The sequence below is a fragment of the Dendrobates tinctorius genome, unplaced genomic scaffold, assembly GCF_039654945.1.
Source record: "Dendrobates tinctorius isolate UK_male_01 unplaced genomic scaffold, ASM3965494v1 ptg000134l, whole genome shotgun sequence".
Lineage (NCBI taxonomy): Eukaryota > Metazoa > Chordata > Amphibia > Anura > Dendrobatidae > Dendrobates > Dendrobates tinctorius.
Window position 1 is genome coordinate 10,626,915 of NW_027361802.1, and position 19,440 is coordinate 10,646,354.

Sequence of the window (19,440 nt, forward strand, 5' to 3'; positions counted from 1 at the left end):
TAACTTTTTGATGATATTCTAATTTTGTGAGATGCACCTGTACATTGTCCTGTGACCTTTTGCCTGAAAATTGGCTATTTCTCCAACTGGGTTTTCTCTAAATGACAGCCAGAAGTCACATATGCAGCCTTAAAGGGGTTGTCCCACCAAAAAGTACATTTTAATCAACATTTTTAATCAACAGATCATGGAAAACAAAGCAGTTCCACAGATGGGTGTCTTTAAAGGGAACCTATCTGTGAGATATGGAACAATAGAGAGCTGTCTGATGTTAACCTGCAGATTATCCCCATATCTGCAGGGCAACAGCGTTATTTGTAGCGACAGTTTCCCTTTAAAAATATTTCTGTGCCTGGCTAAACCTATAAATGTACCCTTGATGTGTCCTACCATGCAAAGATGCTACAGCTAACCCCTTAGAGGCCCTACCCATTTTCATTTTTGCATTTCTGTTCCCCCCCCCTTCTTCTCAGAGCCATAACTTTTTTATTTTTCCATCAATAAGGCCATGTGAGGGCTTGTTTTTGTACTCTTGAATGACACCATTGGTTTTACCAAAACGTGTACTCAAAAACAAGAAAAAAATACCAAGTGCGGTGAAATTGCAAAAAAAGGACAATTCCACAATTTTTTTTGGCTTTTTCTTTTACCACGTTCACCAAATGCTAAAACTGACCTGCTATTATGAGTCTCCAGGTCATTACGAGTTCATAGACACCAAACATGTCTAGGTTCTTTTTTATTTAAGGGGTGAAAAAAATCTAAAGTTTGTTAAAAAAAATAAATAAAATTGCGCCATTTTCCGATACCCGTAGCATCTCATTTTTTTGTGATCTCGGGTTGGGTGAAGACTTATTTTTTGCGTGCCGAGCTGATGTTTTTATTAATACCATTTTGGTGCAGATACGATCTTTTGATCGCCCATTATTGCATTTTAATGCATTATCTACAGTTGTGGCTAAAAGTATTGACACCCCTGCAATTCTGTCAGATAATACTCAGTTTCTTCCTGAAAATGATTGCAAACACAAATTCTTTGTTATTATTATCTTCATTTAATTTGTCTTAAATGAAAAAACACTAAAAGAATTGTCCTAAAGCCAAATTGGATATAATTCCACACCAAACATAAAAAAGAGGGTGGACAAAAGTATTGGCACTGTTCGAAAAATCATGTGATGCTTCTCTAATTTGTGCAATTAACAGCACCTGTAACTTACCTGTGGCACCTAACAGGTGTTGGCAATAACTAAATCACACTTGCAGCCAGTTGACATGGATTAAAGTTGACTCAACCTCTGTCCTGTGTCCTTGTGTGTACCACATTGAGCATGGAGAAAAGAAAGAAGACCAAAGAACTGTCTGAGGACTTGAGAAACCAAATTGTGAGGAAGCATGAGCAATCTCAAGGCTTCAAGTCCATCTCCAAAGACTTGAATGTTCCTGTGTCTACCGTGCGCAGTGTCATCATGAAGTTTAAAGCCCATGGCACTGTGGCTAACCTCCCTAGATGTGGACGGAAAAGAAAAATTGACAAGAGATTTCAACGCAAGATTGTGCTGATGTTGGATAAAGAACCTTGACTAACATCCAAACAAGTTCAAGCTGCCCTGCAGTCCGAGGGTACAACAGTGTCAACCCGTACTATCCGTCGGCGTCTGAATGAAAAGGGACTGTATGGTAGGAGACCCAGGAAGACCCCACTTCTTACCCCGAGACATAAAAAAGCTAGGCTGGAGTTTGCCAAAACTTACCTGAAAAAGCCTAAAATGTTTTGGAAGAATGTTCTCTGGTCAGATGAGACAAAAGTAGAGCTTTTTGGGCAAAGGCATCAGCATAGAGTTTACAGAAGAAAAAAAGAGGCATTCAAAGAAAAGAACACGGTCCCTACAGTCAAACATGGCGGAGGTTCCCTGATGTTTTGGGGTTGCTTTGCTGCCTCTGGCACTGGACTGCTTGACCGTGTGCATGGCATTATGAAGTCAGAAGACTACCAACAAATTTTGCAGCATAATGTAGGGCCCAGTGTGAGAAAGCTAGGTCTCTGTTGTGAGTTCATTTTCCCCTTCACTACTGAGGCCCGAGGAACTCGCTCTTCTGGTAAAGAAAGGTAGTGAGCCTGATTATCAAACACCTGAGTCTGATGATGATGACTGGCTGAGTGGAGTTACTGACTGGATATAAGGCTGCCGACGCCCTTCTGCCCTGCGGGTGATTTCTCTGTGGGATCCTTGGAGACCAGTCTGAATTCCTTCTCTAAAGCTAAGTTTTCTGCTCGGCCTTTTGCATTTGTGCTTAGACTTTGTTTTGCTTTGTTTTTCTGGATTTCTGCCATTCCCTGCTGGGGTGTGCTGAATTCCTTTAGCTCTGTCTTCTGAAAATACCTGAGTGCTATTTAGTTTTTGAAGCCTAGCTGCTTCAGGGTCTTTTTCATATCAGCTTGTTGGCTTATGTCTTTGATAGGGTTTTGGCAGATTGCAGACAGCAACCTTCCTTTCCTGTTCTGTTTAGCTAGCTTGGGCCCCATCATTTTCTCAGCCTATCTTTCTATCTGTGTGAGTGTTTTTTCATCTTGCTTCACCGTCATTATATGTTGGGGGCTGCCTTTTACTTTGGGGTCTGCTCTGGGGCAGTTTACATTTCCTTTTCTGTCTTTAGGCTATTTAGCGCTCCGGCTGTGATCGAGGGGTCTAGGGCATCGTAGGAACCCCCCACGGCTACTGCTAGTTGTGTTGATAGGTTCAGGGGTCTGCAATCTGATAGTTGCCAACTTCTCTGGTTTTCTGGACGTAGCTTCTATTTTTGTGTCTGCCTCCTACGGTGACTCAATCATAACAGGTCTCCCTCAGAGGTCATGGGTCTTCCAGCAGGACAATGACCCAAAACACACTTCAAAAAGCACTAGAAAATGGTTTGAGAGAAAGCACTGGAGACTTCTAAGGTGGCCAGCAATGAGTCCAGACCTGAATCCCATAGAACACCTGTGGAGAGATCTAAAAATGATAGTTTGGAGAAGGCACCCTTCTAATATCAGGGACCTGGAGCAGTTTGCCAAAGAAGAATGGTCTAAAATTCCAGCAGAGCATTGTAAGAAACTCATTGATGGTTACCGGAAGCGGTTGGTTGCAGTTATTTTGGCTAAAGGTTGTGCAACCAAGTATTAGGCTGAGAGTGGCAATACTTTTGTCTGGCCCATTTTTGGAGTTTTGTGTGAAATGATCAATGTTTTGCTTTTTGCTTCATTCTTTTTTGTTTTTTTCATTTAAGACAAATTAAATGAAGATAATAATACCAAAGAATTTGTGTTTGCAATCATTTTCAGGAAGAAACTGAGTATTATCTGACAGAATTGCAGGGGTGTCAATACTTTTGGCTACAACTGTAGGTGACCAAAAAACGTAATTCTGGCGTTCTGACTTTTTTTCTCACTACGCTGTTTAGCGATCAGGTTAATCCTGTTTTTTATTGATAGAACGGGTGATTCTGAACGTGGTGATACCAAATATGTATATGTTTTTTATTTTGTTTTTTTTTATTGTTTTATTTTGGATGGGGTGAAAGGTGGGTGATTTGTGTGTATATATATATATATATATATATATATTTATACATATATTTGTAAGAACATTTTTTTTCTACTTTTGGCATGGGAGACTAAAAGCTGCCATAACCCGATTGAATTACTCACTTGTTATGAGCGCCGACCACCGGGCGGCGCTCATAGCAATCCGGCACTGACAACGATATAGGTCTCCAAGAGACCTCTGGTTGTCATGCCAATGCACTGTTGACCCGCGATCACATGACGGGGGTCACCGGTGGGAGGATTTCCGTCCCAATGGCCAGAAGCGTACGTTAAATGCCGCTGTCAGAGTTTGACAGTGGCATTTAACTAGTTAAAAGCAGCAAGTGGATCGCGATTCCACCCGCAGCTGTTCCCGGCACATGTCAGCTGTTTAAAACCGCATCCAAGGGAGGGAAGTGACCTCCGCAGTACTAGTACGGCAGAGGCTGCAAAGGGGCTAATGATCGTGCTTACCCAGCTTATGGCATTAGTGAACACGTTATACTGCTGCCACTGGTAGGTGCTTATTTAGTCACTTCTTTGTATGAGTTTACTCTTTTCACTGTTCTCATGTCCCCAGTTCTCCAACAGACAGCACCCTATTGTTCCGTATCTCACAGATGGCTCTGCAAAGTCCTCCATTCATAGACTGCTGTTCATTCTCCTATCTCTTTTACACGCTGCACCTCATGGTTCACCCCTCCCCCACAAACCCCACTCTTGTACATGTAAGGGGAAGGAACGAACTAGGCATGTCTCCTCCGTGAAGGGTCTGGAACTGTCGGGGCTGTCACCTATATTGCGGGGTAGAAAGCTTGAGACTCCAGACCGTACTCTGTGTTTGAGAAAAGGGGGCATGGGCCAAGCAGACAGAGCTGCAGCGCGCGAATGACCAGACAATTTGGAACGGGAACTTCGAGCGTACGGGACACCTGTGAGGTAAAATCAGCTGAGAGACGTCTGGGCAGAGCAGAGCAGAGCCTGGGACGGCAGAGCGCTTTGACAGGAGGCTGTCGACTGAGCACTGCTCAGAAACTGCTGTCTCAGCCGACATCACTGCCCTTGCTGACACAGCCGACAACACTGCCACAGCCGCCCTCACTGAGATCACTGACACAGCCGACAACGCTGCTACAGCCGCCCCCGCTGACAGTACTGACCGTGAGAGACAAGGTCTGTGAACGGGACTTAGGCGTGTGTCGATTTGGCACAGCGAACCGGGCTGGCCATTGTAAACGGTGTTTGGGCAGTGCTGCAAATCTCCGTAGTGTTGGGACACTCACCGCTGAGGATAAGTACGTATCCCTCTTCATCACCTCATCTGCTGGACCCAAGACCCGCATCAGGATCCCAAGGATTCGCCGCCATCGTCAGGACCACGGGAGGACACTGCCAACGTCAAAAGATACTACATAATTTTCCTCAAGATTGTGACAGACCCTCACTGCAACGCAATCTAGGTAGCACTAGTCACAGACAGAATTTCAACCATGACTGGCGCCTGAGTGATAAGTTATATTTTATTGTATTGTCGGCTTTACTTGTCCCTGTTCCTTAAGTTATCCCCATTAGCCTTTTGCTGTATTAGGGAATATTATCCCTCTGTTTTCTCCCTGTGTGGAGTTTCTACTGTATAATGAACCCCTTCCACCCTTGGTCTGTGTACACTCCGTTACTGCCTCCTACGTGCCTGCAGTCTCCTCACATACACAGACTGCCACCCTTGGTTTTCCCTCTCTTCACTAATCGCTATGCCCCTTTCTGTCATTCTGTTACAAATAATGTTCTCCCTGATGCCACTACAGACTGTTACCCATGCATTTGTCTTACAGACTGAACCCCAAAGTTCTCTATCACAGATGGCTCATCATGTCCCCTCTATTATACAGATTACTAGCTATGAACCCGTTCTACGCCCGGGTGGCGAGCATTTTAATTGGTATACGGTCTCCCATCCTGGTATGTGCTGCCACCCACCTATCCTGGTACACATGGCACCCCTCATTCCTATCCTGTTATGCATGGTACCCTCACCCCCCCCCAATCCTGGTATGCATAGCACCCCATTCTTCATCCTGGTATGCATGGTCCCCTCACCCTCTATCCTGGTATGCATGGTCCCCTCACCCCCTATCCTGGTATGCATGGTCCCCTCACCCCCAATCCTGGTATGCATGGCCCCCTCACCCCCTATCCTGGTATGTATGGACCCCTCACCCCCTATCCTGGTATGCATAGTCCTCTCATCCCCCAATCCTGGTATGCATGGTTCTCTCACCCCCCAATCTTGGTATGCATGATACTCCCTCATCCCTATCCTGGTATGCATGGTCCCCTCACCCCCTATCCTGGTATGCATGGTACCCCTCATCCCCCAATCCTGGTATGCATGGTACCCCTCATCCCCAAATCCTGGTATGCATGGTCCTCTCACCCCCCTATCCTGGTATGCATGGTACCCCTCACCCCCCCTATCCTGGTATGTATGGTCCCATCACCCCCTATCCTGGTATGCATGGTACCCCTCATCCCCCAATCCTGGTATGCATGGTACTCCCTCATCCCCCAATCCTGGTATGCATGGTCCTCTCACCCCCCCTATCCTTGTATGCATGGTACCCCTCACCCCCCCTATCCTGGTATGCATGGTACCCCTCATCCCCCAATCCTGGTATGTATGGTACCCCTCACCTCCCTATCCTGGTATGCATGGTACCCCTCATCCCCCAATCCTGGTATGCATGGTACTCCCTCATCCCCCAATCCTGGTATGCATGGTCCCCTCACTCCCCAATCCTGGTATGCATGGTACTCCCTCATCCCCCAATCCTGGTATGCATGGTACTCCCTCATCCCCCAATCCTGGTATGCATGGTCCCCTCACTCCCCAATCCTGGTATGCATGGTCCTCTCACCCCCTCTATCCTGGTATGCATGGCCCCCTCACCCCCCCTATCCTGGTATGCATGGTCCTCTCACCCCCCAATCCTGGTATGTATGGTACCCCTCATCCCCCAATCCTGGTATGCATGGTCCTCTCACCCCCCAATCCTGGTATGCATGGTACCCCTCATTCCCCAATCCTGGTATGCATGGTGCCCCTCACCCCCTATCCTAGTATGCATGGTACTCCTCATCCCCCAATTCTGGTATGCATGGTACTCCCTCATCCCTATCCTGCTATGTGTGACCCCCTATCCTGGTATGCATGGTACCCCTCATCCCCCAATCCTGGTATGCATGGTACCCCTCATCCCCAAATCCTGGTATGTATGGTCCCATCACCCCCTATCCTGGTATGCATGGTACCCCTCATCCCCCAATCCTGGTATGCATGGTACTCCCTCATCCCCCAATCCTGGTATGCATGGTCCTCTCACCCCCCTATCCTGGTATGCATGGTACCCCTCACCCCCCCTATCCTGGTATGCATGGCACCGCTCATCCCCCAATCCTGGTATGCATGGTACCCCTCACCTCCCTATCCTGGTATGCATGGTACCCCTCATCCCCCAATCCTGGTATGCATGGTACTCCCTCATCCCCCAATCCTGGTATGCATGGTCCCCTCACTCCCCAATCCTGGTATGCATGGTCCTCTCACCCCCTCTATCCTGGTATGCATGGCCCCCTCACCCCCCCTATCCTGGTATGCATGGTCCTCTCACCCCCCAATCCTGGTATGTATGGTCCTCTCACCCCCCCTATCCTGGTATGCATTGTACCCCTCACCCCCCTATCCTGGTATGCATGGTCCTGTCATCCCCCAAACCTGGTATGCATGGTCCTGTCATCCCCCAATCCTGGTATGCATGGTACCCCTCATCCCCCAATCCTGGTAAGCATGGTCCTTTCACCTCCCCTATCCTGGTATACATGGTCCTCTCACCTCCCCTATCCTGGTATGCATGGTCCCCCCACTCCTATTAAAACTACACACATATCAAAAACCTTTATACTCACCCTTCTTTCCTGTGCTCCAGTGCTGTCACCACGTTCTGCTGGAGGCTGGGGGAGGAGTCTGGCGCCGGAGTACGCGCATGCCCATAGCGTTGTCCAGCGCCATATTGCTGAAGACACACTGCAAGTGTGTCTTCAGTAAAATGGCGCCGAATCGCGCTATGCGCATGTGCGATTCCGGCCGCACTCCCGCCCCAGTCTCCGGCCGAAGAGAAGCGCCGCGGCAACGCTCCTCCCAGTCAAGTAAGTATGCCGCCGGACATAGCGGTATGCAGTGTGTATGTGTACCGCCATCTCCGACGCCATACACACTCCTCACCGCGCTGCCTCATTCTGTCTGGAGCAAGACTGCGCAGGCGCGTCGCGCTTGCGCAGTCTATAAAGGCTTCGGACAGAGTGACGCTTAGCCGGTTATATTATAGATTATCCATACCCCCACTACACAGATAGTTCCCCATGGTTTCCACTCTCTCACAAACTGGTCTTCATGACTCCTGCTACATAAATTGCTTCCTATGCCCCCTGATACACACTGCTCCCTGTGCCTTCTCCCCACACAGACTGTTTCCCATGGTGATGGCAATTTAGGAAGAAGCTCCTAGAATATAAGTTGAGCACAATTTTTAATGCAGCCAAGTTAGAATGTTAAGTGGGTAGTCCACTACCTGGACATCCAATTTTTAAACTGAAGTAGCCCCTCTTGTAAAATTTTAAAGAGACGTATACTGACCTCCCACTGCGGCATCTTTCCAGCTATGTCAGTGCCAGGTCTGCAACATAAGCCCACTATTGGGCTGCTGCACTCTCACTTCTTTTGCTTATCTGACATTCATCTAAGTAAGATCGCAGCAACCCGCTAAGTGACTACAGGGCTCACGAGGCACAACAATGCGATGGGAACCTGTGAACCTTGGCACCGACATTGCTGGAACATCGCAGGTGAGGGAGGTGTGTGTATGAGTTTATTTTATAAGATGGACTAATCTAATATATAAAGCTCAAGTGTGTGTATGTATGTGTGTATGTGTATGTGTGTGTATGTCCGGGATAGGCATCCGCACTGTCGCAGCTACAGCCACAAAATTTGGCACAGTCACACGTCTGGACCCCGAGAGTGTCCTAAGCTATGTTGTGAGGCGAAATTTTAACCCCGCGCGTTCCAACTCACCAAACAATTTTGCCCCTATTTACATAATGGGGAAAAAGTGTGTGTGTATCATGCCCCGCCCCTCATTATGATGTCATAATGGTTGCCATGGCGACGCTGATGTCATCATAGGTTGCAAGCCCCGCCGCTCATTATGATGTCATAATGGTTGACTATGGGATGGAGGATGTGTGATGGGTATATGGGCACTGGACTGTGGGATGGAGGAAATGTATGACGGGTATATGGGCATGGGACTATGGGATGGCGGATATGTATGATGGGTATATGGGCATGGGACTATGGGATGGAGGATAATTATAATTTGCTATAACTAACCACAGGTTGCAAGCCCCGCCGCTCATTATGATGTCATAATGGTTGACTATGGGATGGAGGATGTGTGATGGGTATATGGGCACTGGACTATGGGATGGAGGATATGTATGATGGGTAGAGTTGAGCGAAACGGGTCGAAAAATTTCAAAAGTCGCCGACTTTTGGCAAAGTCGGGTTTCATGAAACGAAACCCGACCCTAGGATGAGGTCGGCCACGAGGTCGGCGACTTACGCGCCAAAGTCACGTTTCAAAAGTTTGTTTTGCGCTCTTTTTCAGCCAATCAGGATCCACGGACACTGTGGGCAACGTGATGACATAGGCAGGGGTCACCACCATCTTTCAGAAGGGCATGCAAGTGATTGGCTTGCTTTGGTGGGCGTCACAGGGGTTATAAAAGGGCGTGCACGCCGACCGCCATCTTACTTCTGCCGATCTTAGCATAGGGAGAGGTTGCTGCTGCTGATTCTGTAGGGAGAGCGTTAGGCAGGGAAGAAGAAAAAAAAACTGCTTCTGCTGCTAGCGATTTTGCCTGTACAACACACCAGTCACTGTGTGTGCAGTGCAAGGGGAGGCTATATTGTGGTGGATCAGCGGTGTTGGTTGTTAGGCTGCCTTCTAAGGCTTCCTGACAGCTGCATTGCTGTTTACCCACTGCTTTGCAAACTGCTTTTTTAAAAGCAATCCCAATTTTTTTTTTTTGTCCTGCTGAGGTACTGAGCGTGCATTTTTTCACACCATACAGCGGTGTACGCTCCTCACACAGTACCGTGTAACGGCTGTTATCACAGCCACAGTGAAGCTATCTATGTGTCACTCTGTGAGAATAAGTCGAGGACATGTTCCGTTCTTACAGACCTGCACCTACTAGTTTTGTCTAGCTTTCAAACAGTTAAATATATTTGCTGTTTGATCACATTCAAAACTATAGAGAGACAGCGTGTGTCAGTCCGTATACTTAAAAAACACGGAGCTTGACAATTTTACGTACACCGGACAGCCGTGTACGTGCACGCTCCTCTCAGTACCGTGTAACGGCTGTTATCACGGCCACAGTGAAGCTATCTGTGTGTCACTCTGTGAGAATAAGTCGAGGACATGTTCCGTTCTTACAGACCTGCACCTACTAGTTTTGTCTAGCTTTCAAACAGTTAAATATATTTGCTGTTTGATCACATTCAAAACTGTAGAGAGACAGCGTGTGTCAGTCCGTATACTTAAAAAACACGGAGCTTGACAATTTTACGTACACCGGACCGCCGTGTACGTGCACGCTCCTCTCAGTACCGTGTAACGGCTGTTATCACGGCCACAGTGAAGCTATCTGTGTGTCACTGTGGAAGGATAAGTGGAGGACTTGTTCCGTTCTTACAGACCTACACTCTAGGGAGATTCCTATTCTGCCCAATTCTACATACACCTTGTAGTTTGTGATACACTAGCCAATTTCTGCCTGTGACATAGCGCTGTGATATTCAGTGGGCCTCACACAATCCAAAAGTGTCCAGTGTCCACAAGTGTGTGCAGAAATTCAAAATCTCTGTGATCCTGTAGTCACTTTTTTCACACTTGTGCCATCGAGCCTGTGACATAGCGCTCTGATATTCAGTGGGCCTCACACAATCCATAAGTGTCCAGTGTCCACAAGTGTGTGCAGAAATTCAAAATCTCTGTGATCCTGTAGTCACTTTTTTCACACCTGTGCCATCGAGCCTGTCACATAGCACTGTGATATTCAGTGGGCCTCACACAATCCAAAAGTGTCCAGTGTCCACTAGTGTGTGCAGAAATTCAAAATCTCCCTTATCCTGTAGTCACTTTTTTCACACCTGTGCCATCGAGCCTGTGACATAGCGCTCTGATATTCAGTGGGCCTCACACAATCCATAAGTGTCCAGTGTCCACAAGTGTGTGCAGAAATTCAAAATCTCCCCTGTCCTATAGACACCTTGTACCTTGTTTTACATTACTATATAGTTTGTTGGATTTTGTCTACATTTCTACAAAAAATGAGGAAGGCTGGTGGAAGAGGCCGTGGAATTGGGCGGGGGTTGGCAGCTGGTAATGATGGTGTTGGTGGTGGATCTGATGGTAGTGGCAAGAGCAAAATAGGACCGAATGCAGGAGGTGTTGAGCCTGCGTCATCGTCTGGCTCCATAAGGCTTTGAAGGCTTAGTTTTCTAGGAGTTGGCAAACCGCTTTTAAAGCCAGAGCATCAGGAAAAAGTTTTGTCTTACATTGCTGACTCAGCCTCCAGCTCTATCGCCTTCTCTTCTGAAGTTGTAAAAAGTAAAAGCACTGAGTCGTCATTGGAGGCTCATGTTCATGAACCACACCTTTCCTTGTGTCCTTCACCCCAACCAAGATTGAAGGATGACGCAGGCCATACTACTGATTACTCCATGGAGCTGTTTTCACATATCATGCCTGGATTATCAAGTGAAATGGTGAATTACCCAGGCCAAGATGAATCTGACATGGAGTGCACTGATGCACAGCCGCTGATAGATGATTTTGCTGGTACATTCACTCAGAGCACTACATTGTCCTCGCAGTGTACAGAGCCAGATTCTGACCCTTATGAGACTCAGGTGCCCCTTCCCGCACACTATACCACCATACACGGTGACACAGAGGAAGGTGCACATGACATTGAAGAGGAGGTGATGGATGACCCAGTTGTTGACCCAGATTGGCATCCATTGGGGGAAGAGGGTGCTGCTTCCATTAGCTCAGATGAGGAGCATCCACAGCAGACATCGACATCGCAACAGCTGTTATCTGGCAGGCCCGGAGCACTCCAAAGACAGGTTCCAAAAATCAAAAGAGTTGCTGGACAGCTTGTCCAGAGGGTCAAAAGATCACAGCGTGCTAGGCCGCAAAATGTCTGCCAAAGTAGGAAGAGTGCAGTGTGGCACTTTTTTGAACAAAATCTTCATGATCAGGCCAAGATTATCTGTAAGAAGTGCACAAAGACCTTTAGCCGAGGGAAAAATCTGAAAAATTTGAATACCAGTTGCATGCTTAGACATTTAACCACCATGCACTTGCAAGCGTGGACACAACACCAAACCTCAAGTGCCACATGTGCAACTGATCACAAAGAAGGTAGTCAGCAACGCTACATTGTTTCCCCCACTGTAAGCCCACCGGTTAGCACAGCAGCAAATGTTGAGGTGTCGTTGCAAGGCCACAGCAGTCAGGGAATCGTTTTATATCAACGAAATACTGAATCTAGGCCATCAGAAAGTACACCAACTCCATCACCATCATCAACCCTCTCTCAGTCCGCCCTGTCCACCGCTACTTCCACCATATGCAGCTCTCAAGTCCAGCTCACCCTCCCAGACACTATGAGTAGGTCAAGAAAGTACTCAGTCTCTCATCCGCGTACACTGGGTTTGAACGCCCACATTGCCAAACTAATCTCGTTTGAGATGATGCCCTATCGGTTGGTGGAAAGCGCAGCTTTCCGCGAACTCATGGCCTATGCAGTGCCACGCTATGACCTACCCAGTCGCCACTTCTCTCGCAAAGCCATCCCAGCCCTCCACCATCATGTAAAAGACCGCATTGTCCATGCACTCAAGCAGTCAGTGAGTGGAAAGGTGCACCTCACAACTGATGCATGGTCCAGTCGGCATGGCCAGGGCCGTTACGTGTCCATCACTGCGCGCTGGGTTAATGTGGTGGATGCAGGGTCCACAGGGGACAGCGGTGGTGGGACAGTGCTGCCTAGCCCACGGTATAGGAAACAGTTGGCTGTAGGCGTTCGACCCTCCTCCTCCTCCCGAAGCGAAAGCTCGTCCACAGAGCGCAGTCGTACAAGCACTCCATCTGCAGCTGCCACTGTTGCTCACAAGAGGTGTCCCCCTATCGAGCAGCTAGTGGAAAGCGTCAGCAGGCTGTGTTGCAGATGATGTGTTTGGGCGACAGACACACCGCCGAGGTGCTGGCCGAGTACTTGAAGCGACAAACTGAGTCATGGCTGGGCAGTGTACATCTTGAGGCAGGCAAGGTAGTTAGTGATAACGGCCTTAATTTTGTGGCATCCGTAGCCTTTTCAAAACTCAGCCACATACCTTGCTTGGCTCACACCTTGAACCTGGTGGTGCAGTGCTTCCTCAAAAATTATCCGGAGTTAACAGCCCTGCTCCAGAAGGTGCGAAGACTGTGCGCGCACATCCGCCGGTCGCCTGTACACTCCGTTCGTATGCAGAAGCTGCAGCGATTGCTCCACCTTCCCAACCACCGCCTCATTATCGACATTGCAACAAGGTGGAACTCCACCCTGCACATGGTGGAGCGGCTCTGCGAGCAGAGGCAGGCCATAATGCATTTGTGGGAGGATACACGGCCAGGCACTTTGAGAGCAGACATGGAGTTGACAGGTGTGCAGTGGTCGAAGCTGAAAGACCTCTGTAAAGTCCTTCAGTGTTTTGAGGAATGCACATGGCTGGTAAGCGCAGACGACGCCGTCCTAAGCATGAGCATCCCACTTATGCGTCTGCTCATGCAAACTTTGACGCACCTTAAGGAGCAGGCGTCTGCAGCCAATGTTGACGAGGAGGGAATCCTTGATGACATTCAGCCATTGTCTGCTCAGGGACCTCTCCTGGACGAGGTGGAGGAAGAAGAGGAGGAGGAGGATGATGATGGGGATGATTACTTAGGGGAGGAGGATGCATCTCGTGGGGCAAGTGAAAATGTTGGCGTGGCAAGGTCTGGTACAGGGTTTGTGCGTGACTGGAGGGATGTGGATTTGCCAGAAAGTGCTCCTCCAACCAGCACTCGCAGTGCATCATTGACACCGGGAACATTGGCCCACATGTCAGATTATGCCTTGCAGATCCTAAAAAGGGACCCCCGCATTGCCAAAATGATGAACGATGATGACTACTGGTTGGCCAGCATCCTGGATCCACGCTATAAAGGCAAATTACAAAACATCATGCCACAGGAGAACCTTGACCTAATATTGACTAATAAACAAGCAACTCTGGTAAATCGGTTGCTTGAGGCATTCCCAGCACACAGCAGCGGTGATGGTTCTCACACGAGCCGTACGGGCCGGGAGCAGCTTGGCAGAGGTGTTCATGGTGCACACAGCAGAAGTGGCGTTGGAGACAGGGGTTTCATGACAATGTTGTGGACTGATTTTTCAAGTACCGCTCACACAACTGGTAATACTGCATCGATGGAAAGTGACAGGAGACAGCAGTTGTCAACTATGGTTACAAACTACTTTTCCTCCCATATCGATGTTCTCCCACACAGGTCATTTCCCTTTGACTATTGGGCCGCTAAACTGGACACCTGGCCTGAATTGGCACAATATGCCTTACAGGAGCTCGCTTGCCCAGCTGCAAGTGTGCTATCTGAAAGAGTCTTCAGTGCAGCTGGATCAATCCTGACAGAAAAAAGGACCTGTCTGTCAACCCAAAATGTGGATGATCTAACCTTCATTAAAATGAACCATGCATGGGTTTCCAAGGATTTTGTCCCACCTTCCCCTGATGACACATAGGGTGACAGAAAAATGGCTTGCTTTGGTCCACCTCTTCCTGGGACTTGACCTATTTCGCCTTTTGCATCAGCTGAATGTCCAACATCAACATATGCCACTTTCTAAAACTCCCTAACTGTGCTGCCTCCCCCCCCATGGCCGGGGTCACCACCTAGCGCACGACACCGTGCGAGTGCCGTCGCCCTGGACAGGTGGGTAGGCCGACTCTTGGGCGCGGGCACTGGCACAGGGTCCCTCATAGTGCAATCAAGTGTCTCTGATGGTGGTGGTGCACACCCGCCGTCAGACACACCGCCGTACTATGAGGGGCCTAGTGCCAGTACCGACGCCCACGAGTGGGCCCCCCTTGCTTGGGCAGGGCCCCAGCATTTGCAATCTTTACCTCTCCCTGCTCCTCCGCTGTGTAGTCTGGGCCATCAAGTCCATACTGTGCCTGACACTGTCTGAGCCTGCCTCCTGATGTATAGACATATATTTTGAATGTGTACGCTATCCATACATGTTATCCGGGGATACGGTACCCTTTCTCACCTTTGTGCAATCACGTGCAAGCCATACTGGGCCTAACACCATCTGAGCCTGCCTCCTGATGTATAGACATATATTTTGAATGTGTACGCTATCCATACATGTTATCCGGGGATACGGTACCCTTTCTCACCTTTGTGCAATCACGTGCAAGCCATACTGGGCCTAACACCATCTGAGCCTGCCTCCTGATGTATAGACATATATTTTGAATGTGTACGCTATCCATACATGTTATCCGGGGATACGGTACCCTTTCTCACCTTTGTGCAATCACGTGCAAGCCATACTGGGCCTAACACCGTCTGAGCCTGCCTCCTGATGTATAGACATATATTTTGAATGTGTACACTATGCTATCCATACATGTTATCTGGGGATACGGTACCCTTTCTCACCTTTGTGCAATCACGTGTAATCCATACTGGGCTTGAGAACGGCTGGTGAGCTGTTAAGCAAGCTACAGCACCTGTGGTTTGCACACGTAAGTTTTTCATTTTTTCAGGAATGACGGTTAGGCCTAATTCCGGAACTGCGGTTGACCTGCACTCACTGGGAAATCATCGTTCGCGGGTAATAATTGTAATCAGTGATCCCCATCACTAACGTTGTTCAGCGGGTTATCTGCACCTGTAAGCGACAAACGCTGGCCTTTTCAGTGTAGCACACATGCAGCCACGGACATGTAAGGGCATGACACACCAGTTATTGGCCAATCTCATGTGCCAGAGCCTCACGTGTCCCTCTAGTAAGCTGGACTCGGACCGCGGGGCATGACGGAGTCTCGTTCGTTAACGGAATTAAGCTTGCAATGTGTGCATCTTTTCTGTAGCTGGCATGGTTGAGGTTTCCCAGGTGGAGTCGAATTTAGCCGTAGGCTCCACTCCTGGTGGTGCCCTTCTGGACATTCCTTTAAGGTTCAGCTTTGCAACCATACTGCCCACGTAAAACAAACACTTTGCCTTCATGAACGCTGTTTGGAGGGTCATGACTCGTGGGAATAACGCCGCCCAATCAGTTAACCTGCTAGAGAGATCCTTCGTTGCTCCCAAGCATGACATCACACTCCCTAGGAGGAAGGTAATGCCACTGTGGCGACCGTACTCCTGGGGGCGACACAAGTGCACTGATGCCCAGCCACTGCTCGATGAATCTGCTGGTACATTGACCCAGACCACTACATTCCCCTCGCACGCTACATGGCCTGAATCTGACCCTGATGAAACTCAGGTTACCCTTCCCATATACAGTTCCATCTTACACGGTGACAAAAAGGAAGCTGCAGATGAAAGTGCAGGTTCGGCCCACCCGCCATCAGACACCACCGTACTATCAGGGGCCCTGTGCCAGTGCCGTCGCCAAAGAGAGGGCCCCCCCTGCTTGCTCAGGATCACAGCACTTGCAAGGTTGAAATACTGTGCAGTGAGATGGAAGATGGGGACGACGAGGAGTCCAGACTAGTACAGGGATTCCCTAGCGAGGAGACTTATTTGATTGTTTTCAATGTTGGGACAGCAATTTTTGGGGAGCACTATACTCTGGAGAATGATAGATGGGGCCCACCATACACTGGAACATTCCAAAGGTGGACATCAGACACAGGAGCAGCATTTACAGGGCCCATTATACACTAGAGCATTAGAAATGGGGCCCATTATGTTTGGAGCATTATTTGGGCCCATAAGACAGTGGAGCTTCATCCATGGGGACCAACATATACTGTAGCATTATGTGGAGCTCATCATATACTGTTTCAAACATTATATGGGACCAATGATTCTGTATGGAGAAATAGATGGGCCTCGTCATGAGATGTAAAAAGTGAAGTATTTTTCATTGTACTATACCGCTATTTCTCTGCCGTATCGGAGCATGATGAGTTGTGGTATGTGTTAAAGGGGCGCTCTTTCGCCCAGGGCACATGAAAACCTGGAGCCAGCCCTACCCCCCCACAACTTTAGCCAAATAACCCCCATTTTTCAGTGCGTAACTTGTATTATGAATTTAATTAAGGTTGACAAGCTTAAGTAAGAAGAATTGATGCTTTTGGCATTCAAATGGGCACTGTAGGTGTGTTTCCTGTCCTCCTCTCACTGCCGACTTTTATTCCCCATTGACTTACATTGGGTTTCGTGTTTCGGGACGACCCCGACTTTTCCCTATAATCGGCCGATCTTGCTCGACCCGACTTTTGGAAAAGTCGGGTTTCACGAAACGAAACTCGACCCTAAAAAACCAAAAGTCGCTCAACTCTAATGATGGGTATATGGGCATGGGATTATGAGATGAAGGATGTGTGATGGATATATGGGCACTCGACTATGGGATGGCGAATATGTATGATGGGTCTATGGGCATGGGACTATGGGATGGAGGATGTGTGATGGGTATATGGGCATGGGACTATGGGATGGAGGATGTGTAATGGGTATATGGGCACTGGACTATGGGATGGAGGAAATGTATGACGGGTATATGGGCACGGGACTATGAGATGAAGGATGTGTGATGGGTATATGGGCACTCGATTATGGGATGGCGAATATGTATGATGGGTATATGGGCATGGGACTATGGGATGGAGGATGTGTGATGGGTATATGGGCATGGGACTATGGGATGGAGGATGTGTAATGAGTATATGGGCACTGGACTATGGGATGGAGGAAATGCATGACGGGTATATGGGCACGGGACTATGAGATGAAGGATGTGTGATGGGTATATGGGCACTCGACTATGGGATGGCGAATATGTATGATAGGTATATGGGCATGGGACTATGGGATGAAGGATGTGTGATGGGTATATGGGCACTCGACTATGGCATGGAGGATATGTATGATGGGTATATGGGCACGGGCATATAGGATTGTGGATATGTATGATGGGTATATGGGCACGGGACTATGGGATGGAGGATAATTATAATTTGCTATAACTAACCACTGTTAGTTACTATGCCCGGGCAGTGCCGGGCTCTTCAGCTAGTTCATTATAAAGACATTAGCCATGTAGTAGACAACTCCTTTATTTAAGTGTAGTAGAAAAAAAAACTTCTGCTGCTTGGTGAAAAGCTACTTGAGGAATGAGCTGGCATCCTGCCCCATATTTCTGTATGTTATTCATTTAGATAACGGATTTGTCCAACAATATAGCTTAATATTAATGCCATAAATGTGTCAGCTGATGACAGCTTTTGCCCAAAATAAAGCTAAAATTGTCATACTGGAATCTCTTGTATTGAAAGTTTAATTGCTTTCTAAATAGTGGAGATCTTTTACTACTTTTAATTATTTACTAATATTTATTTACAGAGTCAGAAGATTCCGGGCCAATACAGTCATCTGGATATTTAGAAGATCTGAATGAAATCGACTTCTGAGTTATGAATCTGTTAAGATCAGAGCTAGTAAACTAGACGTTAGTCACTTCAGAAACTGCACAGTAAGGCTATGTTTCCACGTTAAGGAAACTCTGCGGAGAGGACGCAGCTCCGCCCAAAGCACTGCCCCTTTTTTTTACGCGCAGTGATTCCGCATGTGTTCATTGAACACATGCGGAATTACCGCATCCTATATATAAACTTATTTTGCGGAGACGGAGCATCACCGCAAGATAACTAGACATGGTGCGGTCTATAAAGACGTGCCGTATGTCCGGTTACGCAGGTCTGCCGCCTGCGTGTTTGCACGCATAGTAGAGATGGGATTTCATAAAATCCCCTCCACTATGCTGTAACATCTGGACGCTGCGGATTGGAGGCTGCGGATTGGAGGCTGCGGCAGTACGCAGTGTCCAATCCGCAGCGTTTCCTGAACGTGGAAACATACCCTAAATAGTCTATGACAGCAAACTGAAGAATGTTTAAAAACATATTTACAGACGCATAACACAAACTCAGAGCACTTGTGTTCTTAGACAAGACAATCTACTCAGGGCTAAATACAAGTTACAAATGCAATTCCGCATGTATTGGTAGTAATAATATTTTCCATTTGCCACCAATCTCACTGTTTTATATTTGTGTGTGTAATTTTAATGTGTTTATCCTTAACACAGGATTTGACAAAACTCAATTTTCACAATAAAATTAAATGAGTAAATTTGATTGTTTTCTTCATGCAGTCATGTTCATATGTTCATGTTTCATGAGAATGAGACCAATCAGTAGATCCAGGGTGATCTCCTTGGTTAACCAATTTACCCCCGAGGGTGGTTTGCATGTTAATGAACTGGCCAATTTTTAAAATTCTGACCACTGTCACTTTATGAGGTAATAACTCTGGAATGCTTCAATGGATCCCGGTGATTCTTTGACATATTATACTTCATGATAGTGGTAAAATTTCTTCAGTATGACTTGCATTTATTTG

At 47.7% G+C, this 19,440-nt stretch overlaps 1 protein-coding gene across 1 annotated transcript in view; it reads left to right on the forward strand.

Annotated features, from left to right (window-relative positions):
* Positions 1–19,170, forward strand: part of MAMDC2 (MAM domain containing 2) — a 249,584-nt gene extending 230,414 nt beyond the window's left edge. Inside the window, exon 14 of the mRNA XM_073543722.1 lies at positions 18,382–19,170. Coding sequence (XP_073399823.1) covers positions 18,382–18,449 — 68 coding nt within the window. The 3' untranslated portion in view covers positions 18,450–19,170. The remainder of the gene's footprint in view (positions 1–18,381) is intronic.
* The last annotated feature ends 270 nt before the right edge of the window (positions 19,171–19,440 follow it).